Source organism: Diplotaxodon limnothrissa, linkage group LG1 (genome assembly GCF_057381915.1).
Source record: "Diplotaxodon limnothrissa isolate DT_005_m linkage group LG1, D_limnothrissa_male_GT1.1, whole genome shotgun sequence".
In the NCBI taxonomy this organism is placed as follows: domain Eukaryota; kingdom Metazoa; phylum Chordata; class Actinopteri; order Cichliformes; family Cichlidae; genus Diplotaxodon; species Diplotaxodon limnothrissa.
Window position 1 is genome coordinate 31926630 of NC_140596.1, and position 13169 is coordinate 31939798.

At 40.5% G+C, this 13169-nt stretch overlaps 1 protein-coding gene across 3 annotated transcripts in view; it reads left to right on the forward strand.

Annotated features, from left to right (window-relative positions):
• Nucleotides 1-13169, forward strand: part of csnk1g1 (casein kinase 1, gamma 1) — a 38756-nt gene that overhangs the window by 21299 nt on the left and 4288 nt on the right. For 2 of the 3 annotated variants that reach the window (XM_085349887.1, XM_085349892.1), the window contains exons 6-11: nucleotides 2-236; nucleotides 345-430; nucleotides 2302-2386; nucleotides 2571-2719; nucleotides 2800-2907; nucleotides 7948-8054. In XM_085349887.1, coding sequence (XP_085206013.1) covers nucleotides 2-236; nucleotides 345-430; nucleotides 2302-2386; nucleotides 2571-2719; nucleotides 2800-2907; nucleotides 7948-8054 — 770 coding nt within the window. Of the gene's footprint in view, nucleotide 1; nucleotides 237-344; nucleotides 431-2301; nucleotides 2387-2570; nucleotides 2720-2799; nucleotides 2908-3976; nucleotides 4088-7947; nucleotides 8055-13169 lie in introns of all 3 variants that reach the window. The other variant, XM_085349883.1, reaches the window with a different exon arrangement.

Consider the following 13169-nt stretch of genomic DNA (forward strand, 5'->3'; position numbering starts at 1 on the left):
GATTTCACGAATGGAGTATGTGCACTCTAAAAATCTCATCTATAGAGATGTAAAGCCCGAAAACTTTCTCATTGGACGGCAAGGAAATAAAAAGGAACACATCATTCACATCATTGACTTTGGCCTGGCCAAAGAGTACATCGACCCCGAGACCAAAAAACACATTCCCTACCGGGAGCACAAGAGCTTAACTGGTACTGCGCGATATATGTCCATCAATACACACTTAGGCAAAGGTAAGAATGATTTTATTGTTGTTGTTCTGGGACGTCTGTTTGTAAAACGGATGCTTTGGGACATAGTTGTTGAATTGTGTCAGTGAGATGTTATATCTATTGATACAGAGCAAAGTCGGCGAGATGACCTGGAGGCTCTGGGCCACATGTTCATGTATTTTCTTCGTGGGAGTCTACCTTGGCAAGGGCTAAAGGTATGTAAAGTATATTGACAGTTTCCGAGATTCTTTCATCAGGACTCTAGTCATTGTATAACCTTAAATTCTAACACGCTCTGAGTTGCTGTGTAATTTATATTATTTACCCATCAGTAGCTGCGGCATGTGCTGAAAGTCTGTTCAATATGACTGAGAAAATGTACTTCCGAAGACTTCAGCTTTCATTGTGTTTATCTCTCCATTGGCACATTTAAGTCTTTCTTAATGAATATTAAAAAAAAAAAAAAAAAGACTAAACAAAGGTTACAGTTGAAAATGAACCAGCTGTTATTTTGTGCTCACAGTTCAAAATTCATAATCTTTAGAAGCTTTTCTTCAGGCTAATGTGTACAGAGTGGTACAGTTGGTTGTTAATTGAAGCAGTAAGCTTCCTATTCCTCTTTGCTTACTACTCTGAATCCTTTCTGCTTAACCACCTGAAAATCTCCCAGAAAGTTGATTCTGTTCATCACTTGACAAAACGTTTCTCCCACTGAAAACGCTACGTCCAGATGAACAGAATCAGCTTTCTGAGATTTCCTTACTTTGATTGAACATGCAACAAGAAACCTCAAATCAGTGGTTCCCAAACTTTTTTTGCTAGGCCCCCCTTTGTTTTACAAGAAAAATGCCCCGCCCCCCCGCAAGCATGCACGCACACGCACAAACACATCCTCCAACCACACACACCCTTATTTTGCTCCATTGCGGTTTATTTCACACCTCAAACATTAAGTAAACAATTAAAAATTACAGGTAGTAATAAAATAAACTACTAACTCTTTTACGCTGCGTCCACACCTACACGGGTATTTTTGAAAACGCAGCTGTTTCGTCCACATGTAAACGGCGTTTCGAATCACCGAAAACTGTATTCCTCGTCCACACGTAAACACAAAAAAGGAGTTTTAAAAATCTCAGAGTTGGTCACGCAACGTCAAAGGTCTTTTCACATCACGCTGTGCGCCACGTTATTGTTTAAATGAGATGAATTGCAGAATGGCAGATAGTCAGATTAACAGTATTTTGTCTCTATCTGCAGGTTTTACACGCTTACATATACACACGCAGTTACTGTCCCTCCATTTACAAAGGCAAAGGCATAACGGTGTGATTATTTTACGTGTAGTTGTTTTTTCCCCTGTGTAATAATATTCAACATTGCTGTCAATAAATTTTTCAAAAAATGCCTCTCTGTGCAAAATGGGTTTAAAAACATAAACAACTGTGGGATACTGTTAGTCCGTGATTTGAACCGAGGGAACAAATCGTGGCAGGATCAGTCTGATGTTATGTATCCCGCTGTAACTTTACTGTATAAAAATCTAACATCTCCAAAATGTCAGGAGTAGTTAGTCATTACAACAAGTGTGTGTGTGTGACCTAAAAATCAAGAATGTGGGATACTGTTTGTCCGTGATTTGAAGAGCCCAGCGCGTGCTCCCGACGAAGGGAAAAGCAATTCTGCAGGGGACCTACCTTGGCACTTGTGCAGGTGAAGCCAAAGGGAAGATATGCTTCACCATATTTTCTAGTCTTTGGCTCAGAATGAAGTTGGTTTGGAAACATATTCAGCGATGCTTCATCTCCTGCTTTGCGTTTGTGTGGGCGCCCCGTGCTAGCAGTGTCCAAGCATTTTCCCCCCTGCTTTTCATACCGTGCCCCCCCTGCAATGGCTCTGCGCCCCCCCTCAGGGGGCGGGCCCCACACTTTGGGAAGGTCTGCCTTAAATGGTCTTGATGGCAATAAAGTGATCAGTAGTATCATGCTGTGTCTCCAGTCATGGAAGCTCAGTTGATTTTTCAGAGAGAGCGTTTACTTCAGACACATTAAACAAGAAAAAACACTTTGCTTTGAATCTTTTTCAGGCTGACACACTGAAAGAACGATACCAGAAGATTGGAGACACAAAACGAAACACTCCCATCGAGGTCCTCTGTGAGAACTTTCCAGGTATGCTATTGATGGCTGTAATCTCACTTTTGGATCAGCTTGTGAGCCTTGATAGTGTGAATACTGGCTGTGATGTAACGTGATTTTTCAGATAAAATGATCTAAATGTCGTCCCACTACACACTTTGTACGGATTTATCCTCATGAAAGGTGAGAACATTCTTGTTGGTTCTGTGTAATACAGAGGAGATGGCCACCTACTTGCGATATGTGAGGCGGTTGGACTTCTTTGAAAAGCCAGACTATGAATATTTGAGGACTTTGTTCACGGAACTGTTTGAGAGAAAAGGATACACCTTTGACTACACCTACGACTGGGTTGGCAGGCAGATTGTGAGTAACGGATCACATTTTACATGTCAGTAATTTCACCTGTTTGACTGCAGAGCTGAATTCATTGTTATTCCCCTCAGCCCACACCAGTGGGGTCTGTCCATATAGACTCTGGAGCATCTGCAGTCACGAGAGAGAGCCATCCTCATAGAGACCGACCCTCACAGCACCCACCAATCAGAAACCAGGTACGTCCGGTTGAGCAATGGGGACCAGACTGCTTCTTGCCATGCTGTGGTCCAGTGGATGGACCCATGGTGCATTACAGCCTGAAACTCCCTTTACTCTCTGTATGATGATCTCTTTGCCAAGCAAAGCTTATGTGCATGCAGTGACAATAGGATGTGCTATGCAAGTATTCTTTTGAACATCTCTGTATATTTAAATGCTGGAAAATTAGTTTTAAGGCATCAGGGCAAATTTATCCCAGTCATCTTTGCCTTCGTGTTTTTGGATTTACTGTGCGCTTTAGATATTGTAGATAAACTTTTGGCAAGTGTTTAAGACCATAAATTAAATGAAACTAAATTCTGGTAATTAAAAGCAGCCCACAAAGATGAAGGCTGACTGAAATAAAGCTTTGTAATCATTCACATATTCTACAGTGTAGAATAGAGGCACTTAGGGAGAACTTTTTTGGGTATATATGGGTTTTGTGCCCATGTTGTCAGTGCACCTGCTTTTCGATGCTATTTGGGTGCTTTAAATGCAAATTTCAGAGCCAGGGTTGAATTGTCGCAGTCTATGCTACAAATGAAGGACTTGAATAGCTGTTAGTTAGTCTGGTTGAATTTGATCTACAGTTTTGCGTGTGTAAACACATTTGCTTTGAATCCAATTTAATTCATTGCTGGTATGAAGATGAGCTGGAAAATAAATTGCTGGCTTTATAAAGCTCTGAGCATTTAAATAGGTTACTTGTTAGTGGTTCATGCTTATTTTTTTGTTATTCAGGTGTAATGAGATTGAGGCCAAAGTTTGAGACCTGTGAGCTTAACTCCATTAGGCTTCAGGCTCATTAGTTTCTGATTCAGTTTTATGGCTGAAGCCTTGCTATGATTTTGATTTACTTTTTTTTTTTTTTTCAATTTTGTTCATTTATTTATTTTTTCTTCTCCATATCTCATGCTGCTTTGCATGGTTACCTTGCCTCGCACACCCAAATATCCATCTTTCCTTCACCCCCCTCCCCTTCCCATTGCACTTTCAAACCCACTTCCCTTCACATCACCGACGCCACCCCCGATTCCTAAGCAGACAGCAGCCTCAGATCGACGAGGAGCATGGGAGGTGCAGCCCGCACGCCAAGCAAACTCCTCCTATCTGACCTCCCACCTGACAGCGGACAGGCACGGGGGCTCAGTGCAGGTATACACCCCTCACCTGATCAACCGGCAGCCCCCACCCAATCTCCATGGAGTCAGATCTGTCTCAAATAATCCAAACAAAGATAAATACACTCATAATATGGCTTGTAAATGGAAGGGAAAGACGCAAAGGCATTTTTGTGACACAATTTGTTTCCCCCCCCCCGCTTGGGGAAACGATATATTTTCAAGGGATTAGTCTTATTTTGAGACAAATATTTTATTTGCGAGTTAAACAACTATGAATACTTAGGAAACTCGTGTTTAGCAAAGTACTCAAGCATTTAATTCATATTATTTTGCAAATAATTTTGCTACTGAACTGGCATTTTTATTCATCTTCATTATCTAAAAGCTCATAATAATCACAAAACACTGATATAGTTACTAATGCTTTATGCCAGACATGAATTGCATTTATTAAGTGTTTTAGCTTCATGTGTGAGACAGATCTACAACCATATACCCCCCCCCCCCCCCCCCCTCCAACCCTTTTGCCCCTGGCTGGGAAATGTTAATTTTCTGCTCCACCATATGCATGTCATCTGGTGCTACCCACCCCAGATGGTGAAAGTGTGATTTAGCTTTATAAACAGCAGCCCTTCTTGGGGCATTTTGATCTCCGGTCCTACAACTCTTCATGATGCTTGGACATTCTTTGCAAGATCAAGAAGCCTTCTGCATGGCAGAACGACCTGGCATAGCTAGCTAATTGCATGCTTCTAAACCATTATAGGCCTTTATGCTTAAAGGAACATATTTTAGTAATTTTGTCTCCTAGCCCATTCCAAAGACTGTCTCGGTCTTCAACAGGGTTTGTTTTGCTTCTGGGGATTCCTTTTACTAAATGGCATTCACTTAAAAATAGTTTGGAAATGTAAACATTTTTATACATATATTGTGAAACTAGATCATTCCCTGGAGTGCCATTGGTAGAAGCATGGCACTCTGTGAACACAGTGTGGAGAAAAGGGTGCTGTGACCAACGCAGTGGTCATCAGACTTGGCTTTTTCAGGCTTTATTATATTACACATCAGAATCAGTTATTTAACTCGTTTAAGTATAGATCATTAAAGACTGAAATCTCTCTTGTCCTTTAATGCAAACGCAACTTATTTCCTTTAAGATAACTGCTACACTGTTACAGAAAGATTTTTTATTTATTTATTTTTTTAAATGTTCTTTTTTCCAACATTTCGTACACAATCAGGTATATTATCCTGATCTACTGATGCGTACATATTCAATCAGGTGAAAGTGTAAGGGGAAGTTGTTGGCTTTTTTTCATATATTTGGGCAAGTAAACCTGGAAGTTTACAGATAAACACAATTCTTTTCTTTTTTTGTGTTGGGGGGAAAAAAGTCAGCATATCAGCAAGACAGGCTTGGCTTTTAAAGAGGCAGGCAGGGACTTTCTGTTGTGTTTTTTTCTTTTTTTTTTCTTTCTTCCTGTATCATGAAAAAACAAAAGGAAGCCAAGTTAATATCTTTTTTAGCACAAAATGTTTCCTTAAAAGTCATTATACAGCTCAGGAATTCTCTCTCAGTTCAGTGAAGGTAAAAAAAAAAAAAAAAAGACTGAATAGGTGTGCTCGTAATTAGACACTCGTTCAGGCATCTGGGATGTGCCTTTCTGGGAAACAGAGACACACTGAGTGGAATTCAAGTTGAGATTTGATTTTACTCGTCTCTATGGTGCCTTGGCTCACATGTGTGAGCAATACTGCTGACTGATTGCGTATGATAAAGTGAGTCCACAACAAGTGCGTGATGTGAAATGAAATTAAATGTGTGAGTAGACGTACAGTCACATTTAATTTTTTACAGTCTGGCTACACTTTACTACCCCACCATCTGCACTGCTAGTTTGTCTTATCCTATCTGTCCTGTCCTATCCTTTGCATATTCTCCTGTCAGGATTCTTATAAATTCAAACATTTGGGGGAAAAAGGATGCCTGAATGAGGTGTCTTTTTGTGCCTACTAGGCCCTGGGCCAATCAAAGACAGTAGGAGTAGATGTGTTTGGCACAGACCAAAGAGCTTTTCAGGAGAAGACCCACACACACAGTGTGAAGCATGTCGGTAGATATGGTTTGGGGTTTCTTCCCCAGGGACTAGAAAGCTAATCGATTGAACTATTAATCCTGGAGGTCACCTTTTAACAGTGTAATGATTGTAAGCACACAGCAAATCCACCAAGGCCGAGCAAGAACACATGGAGGGTTATGAGATTGGCTACAATAGTCACATTTCATATATGAAATATGTCTGGACAGTTGCATTCAAGAATGCATACAAGAAATTATTATTTATGCTTAACATCGCAATACTAGCTTGAAACCAAGTGTTTACTTCTCCTCGACAGGAATATTGAGAATTTTCATTGTGGTAGATCAAAGAAGATATGTTTGCTTTCCTAAATATGTCCAAAAAGCCAACAAATCCACTTCACTCCACTTTTCACGATCTATATGTACTCATGAGTGCATGTGGGCGCACACAAACCCATTTTTGTGACAAATAAAAGCATTGCTTCTTTTTACAGGCTCATAAGTTCAAGAATAAATGGCTGCTACTGGCATCTTGATTTTATGATTTGTCCTTCATCTAAACATGGTTTTTTACAGAGCAGGATTACAGTCACAAGGGGTGTGACTTTTTTGTTTTTTTCCTCCCCAGAATTCCTGCTTTATTTTTATTAACTAAGAATTTTGACTTTCATCTCAGAATCCTGATTAGTTCTTCACAGAGCTAAAGAAAACGCCAGAGTTCTGAGGCTGAAAAGTAAAAATTCTGATTCTTTTTAGAATTCCGAAAAGGGTGGAAGAGTCATCACCCACGAATACTTATAATAAAAATAATAATGTTTTTTTTCTTCTTCAGTGGCCCCAATCCTCTTATGTATGTTTAAGAAGTCATTTTACTCATTTAGTTTTATTTTTAAGTAATGAGTCTATAGGTTTGCTGAATGGATTCCACAAGCAACAGAAAGATGTTGGTGCAGTTTCGCTTTATACCAGGGGTGGGCAATTGATTTTCCCAAGGGGTCACATGATAAACAAAGACTGTTGAGGACTGCACCAATAAGCTGAACTCAGTTCTGCTCAATATTAACTATTTCTTTGTTAGCTTACCAGTGCAGCCCTTCTCAGTAGTCCCAGTTTCTCATGGGCCCTTTGGGGGAAAATCAGTTGCCCTCCCCTGTTCTATACAAATCTATTAAAATGAGTTTTCTACATGTAGTTGTAATTGCCCATGTTTGGTGAAGTCTTTACTTTAGTTTCAGGTGTGGTCACTGGTGAGACCTTGCCCTTGTATACTGTAGGGACACAGCTTGTTTGTTGATGGAAAGCTACAGCCCTGTATTTACGTGATATTGTAATTACTGCAATCTGAAATTTGCTTGCCTCCCTCCCAACCTGTGCTGTCTTTTGGGATTAAGTTTTGACTCTTGAAAGTCTTTTATTTTTTCTCTCTGGAGCATTTCAATATTCTAACTTTGGTGACTCGTTGCTGTTTTGGGGCAAATATCGATACACACTGATAACAAACAAGACTATGTTTGTATGACTTGAAGCTACAAAATAGTAAAAAAAAAAAAAAATAGCAGAACCATTCACAGACTGCAAGCCAGGTTTTTCTTCATGTTGTGGTGTTTTTTTGTTTTGTTTTTTTGCTGCCACGAAACCAGTTTCTCCCAATACAAGCAAAACTAAATGAACTAGAGTATTTGTGTTAACTTGTTCTTTGTTAACCAGGTAAACTTTCTGTCACAGCAGTATCTGGTTTTTCCATACGTATCTGTTGTGTGGACAAACATAAGTGGTTTAACTGAACTTAACACCAGTCTGTGTCACAGGTGGTCAGTTCAACCAACGGGGAGCTGAATGCAGACGATCCGCTGGCTGTTCATTCCAACGCCCCAATTACAGCTCCGCCAGAGGAGCATCCGCCCGACGAGGCCAAGTATGTGTCATATAGCCACCACGACTCTCTTCCATGTCCATCTGTCGCTTCCTCTCTTTCCCTCTTTACCTCCCTCTGTCTCCTTTTGCTATTGTCTGGAATTGTGACAGCTCCAGCCACCAGCTGTCATCTTCCACCTGCCCCTCTTATCTGTCTGGGTGTGTGGGTTTACGATCTGCAACCAGTCTCTATATCCCTCAGTGAATTTTCCTTTTCTGTAAAAATAAAAAAAGCCATTGTACAGTACTGTGCAAAAGTAAAAGCCAGCCCTCATTTCTTTAATAGCTCTTTGGAAATCACCCTGGTGGAGGAAAAAATACAAAACTATTTTATATCTATCAAACTATGTTATCTTTAAGATTTTTCCTAGATTCAACTTAAAATGGAAACAAGTTTTGTTTTTACGATGGGCTGCTAGTAACAATATGCCTAAAGTTCTTTGCAAAGTTGTTTATGTGTAGACACAACACTAGTTCATCCTTTGAGTTAGGTGCCATTTTATCCTTGAGTGATTCATAGGTCAGTGTTAAGTGGTTTAACATACTGAAGAAAAAAAGCAGCCACTGGCCGACAGAATGCCTGGAGAACTATTGCTCAAGAGCTCTTAAAAAATTACAGGAAAGCCTGGCTCCATGGCAGCAAAAAATAAAAGAAATGAAGGGTTGCCTCAAGACTTCTGCACAGTACTGTAGATTAACTAATGCACCCCCTCATGCCTGTGCCCAGCCAATCAACCATTAACATAGACTACAATCTCTACAGCACACAAGTACAGTGGGGCAAAAAAGTATTTAGTCAGCCACCGATTCTGCAAGTTCCCCACCTAAAATGATGACAGAGGTCAGTAATTTGCACCAGAGGTACACTTCAACTGTGAGAGACAGAATGTGAAAAAAAAAAAAATCCATGAATTCACATGGTAGGATTTGTAAAGAATTTATTCGGAAATTAGGGTGGAAAATAAGTATTTGGTCACCTCAAACAAGGAAAATCTCTGGCTCTCACAGACCTGTAACGTCTTCTGTAAGAAGCTTTTCTGTCCCCCCACTCGTTACCTGTATGAATGGCACCTGTTTGAACTCATCATCTGTATAAAAGACACCTGTCCACAGCCTCAAACAGTCAGACTCCAAACTCTGCCATGGCCAAGACCAAAGAGCTTTCGAAGGACACCAGGAAAAGTATTGTAGACCTGCACCAGACTGGGAAGAGTGAATCTACAATAGGCAAGCAGCTTGGTGTGAAAAAATCAACTGTGGGAGCAATCATCAGAAAATGGAAGACATACAAGACCACTGATAATCTCCCTCAATCTGGGGCTCCACGCAAGATCTCATCCCGTGGGGTCAAAATGATCATGAGAACGGTGAGCAAAGATCGCAGAACCACACGGGGGGACCTGGTGAATGACCTGCAGAGAGCTGGGACCAAAGTAACAAAGGTCACCATCAGTAACACACTACAACGGCAGGGAATCAAATCCCGCAGTGCCAGACGTGTTCCGCTGCTGAAGCCAGTGCATGTCCAGGCCCGTCTGAAGTTTGCCAGAGAGCACATGGATGATACAGCAGAGGATTGGGAGAATGTCATGTGGTCAGATGAAACCAAAGTAGAACTTTTTGGTATAAACTCAACTCGTCGTGTTTGGAGGAAGACGAATACTGAGTTGCATCCCAAGAACACCATACCTACTGTGAAGCATGGGGGTGGAAACATCATGCTATGGGGCTGTTTTTCTGCCAAGGGGACAGGACGACTGATCCGTGTTAAGGACAGAATGAATGGGGCCATGTATCGTGAGATTTTGAGTCAAAACCTCCTTCCATCAGTGAGAACTTTGAAGATGAAACGAGGCTGGGTCTTCCAACATGACAATGATCCAAAACACACCGCCCGGGCAACAAAGGAGTGGCTCCGTAAGAAGCATTTGAAAGTCCTGGAGTGGCCTAGCCAGTCTCCAGACCTCAACCCCATAGAAAATCTGTGGCGGGAGTTGAAAGTCCGTGTTGCTCGGCGACAGCCCCAAAACATCACTGCTCTCGAGAAGATCTGCATGGAGGAATGGGCCAAAATACCAGCTACTGTGTGTGCAAACCTGGTAAAGACCTATAGTAAACGTTTGACCTCTGTTATTGCCAACAAAGGTTATGTTACAAAGTATTGAGTTGTATTTTTGTTATTGACCAAATACTTATTTTCCACCCTGATTTACGAATAAATTCTTTACAAATCCTACCATGTGGATTCATGGATTTTTTTTTTTTTTCACATTCTGTCTCTCACAGTTGAAGTGTACCTCTGGTGCAAATTACTGACCTCTGTCATCATTTTAGGTGGGGGAACTTGCACAATCGGTCGCTGACTAAATACTTTTTTGCCCCACTGTAGTGTAAAAATCATTGAAATTAGTGTTGGCACTGGTTTGAGCTGGTAGCAGGAACTAACCGGTAAATGGTGCCAGTCTTAAGCATCAGCAGCTGGAATGGTGCCACGCTGCATGGCTGGCCAGTCACTGAAAAAACTGCTGTGCAAGCTGAAGATCACACGGTTCGTCTGACTGACAAGAAGTGAGGGCAGCTCTTAGGATTCACACAGCTCTCAGACTAAACAGTATATGTTTAGTCATGTATATATCCTTCTACGTAGCACTCTTAATTCTTATTCTCATGTATATATCTCATGTATATCTCATGCACATATCTTTCTTTCTACATAGCACTTTAATTCTTATTGTTTGCACTGAAGCACCGCAGCAAATTCCTAATGTTGTAAACCTCAACATCTGGCAATAAACCCATTCTGATTCTGATTCTGATTCTGATATAATAATGAGGAGATGCATAGTTTGAAACGGAAGTAATAACAGAAATGTAGGAATCAACTTTAAACACATTTTCTTTCTCCACCATGCTTTATGATATTGATTGAGGGAGGCAGCCATTCCAATTTAACTTCAGCACTGGACCACTTGACTGGTCTAGATTCAAGTCTGCGGTGGAAAGATTTATGATGCTGGGCCTATTTCATACAGCGCTTTCAGCTCCAAGTGCTTTACATTAAAGTCCAGACATCAAACAAAGTCAAATAAGACCAATAAAAATAGAGGAGTTTAAAAAAAGAAAAGAAATATAAGTAAACAAATTAGATTGTGCGTAACTTTTAATTTTACATGCAAATAAACAAAATTTGAGCAGAGGATATTTACTTTTTACTTTTTTAATTTCAATTATTCACAAATTTCTTCAATTAAAATCAATTTTTAATAACCGGCCCACTGAGTAAGTAACCTCAGAATCAGCAACAGCCCAACTGAGCCTTAAAAAAAAAAAAATGAAGTAGTTAACCCAAAAACAAAATTGTTTTGATGATTTTAAGACATTTCTGGCCGCAGCCTTCGGGCAGCTGCTCGACCGCTAAAACGTCGTGAGGACTGAACTTCATAGCACGTCCCTGACAAACTGTAACAGTGTGTATATATAAATAAATAGTAAGTGTTTAACAGAACACCTTGCTGAATTGCTGGTCCATTTTATGCTCTTACTTCATGTAGTTTATGTATACACTGGTGTTCTAGTAACACATCAAAATGAGAGCGAGCACACTATTGAACCCCTTAACACCCCAGGAAAAAAATCACTCATTGTGTACTGCGTTTTAATATGCTTTACATATAATTACCTATGAACATGTTTTAGATAAGTTCAGTTCAGCTGTCTGGGAAAGTTTAATGCTGAAGCGATTAACCATGAACCAGCTTTAACAACAGTGTTTATAAAGTGTCGCCTCCTGAATCTCCGAGCTGCGTGTTCTGTTTTTAATGTGCATTCATTTCTGTCTCTGCCCAGATGGCCGGCCTTGCTGCTGTTGTCTCCTTTCACACGATTGCGTGATATTATGATTGGTGTGTTTTGTGCCCATCTCCTCTTTGATGCCCCATCAAACAAAAAAATTATTTTTATTTTTTTAATGACATAATGATGGCAAATTGATTTAAAATTGGCCTTATAGGAAATATTTGGTGTAGTTAAGCTGAAATAATACGACATTTTTATTCACAATCATGGACTCAATCTAAAAAAGACAAAAGGCTGTCTTCATAGGACCAGTTTAAAATGTTAAGCCTCAGTTGCACAGCCCTAGAGACTGGTTGGTGATCATCTGGCAAACACAGGTTGCTAGGGAAAAATGTCTATTCTCCCCAACTTTATTGGCAAGTAGTTGCTGGCTGTTGCCGGCTTTTTCCATGTGAAAGTAATCACAAAGAGTGCGTCGCAGTGAAAACCTCGGTTTGGGCGCTAATGATACTGATACGGTCGTTTGTAGTTTGCATGAAACTAACTTGTCTGCAAACATTGAGCTGTAGTGGAACTAGGCCTGTGGGCCTAGAAACTGGTCCATTAGACTCTACAGCATCCTGTGTCCAAAATAGGAGACAAGTTAAAGTCACATGATTAGTGGTCATGTGACTGAATACCCACATGTTCGGGGTTTTTTTTGGTTTTTTTGCATTAATATTTTCACCTATTTATGGGATAGAACAAATCTAGTTAATTGTTTTACTAAACAAAAATAGTTGCACTACATTATGTTAGTACTTGTTGTAGCATTAAAAAGTCTAGCCACCCACAGTGCACATTTGCCCAGTTTAAGTGAGCACGTAAATGTCAACTCTTGTGGTTCATTGTGTTTAACATAGAAAATGAAGTAAGTATAAGGACACAATGATCTACACACCAAGCAGCTTTTATTAAAGGATTTAACATTTTAGAAACATGCTCAAAACGTGATGCCGTATCACTCCCGTTCCCGGGAATTCTAGGAGACATAATAAGCTGCAGGGATGTTCTGTGACCTTCTCTGTGACCTTCTCTCTTTTAACCTCTCTTAACTTTCTGTCTCTGTGTCCACCTGTGTCCTGTTGGTGCGTGTGTGTGCATGTTTGTGTGGCATGTTCCCAGCCCCATCATCTCGGTCTCGCTGTATTAATCTATCTTTCTTTTCTCTTTACTCTCCTCCTGCTCCTCCTCCTTCTCCTCCTTCTGTAGCTGCGTGAAAATGCTCAACCTGTGGTGAGTCCCTCTCTGCTCGTCCACATCAGACTCATGGGACAGGGAG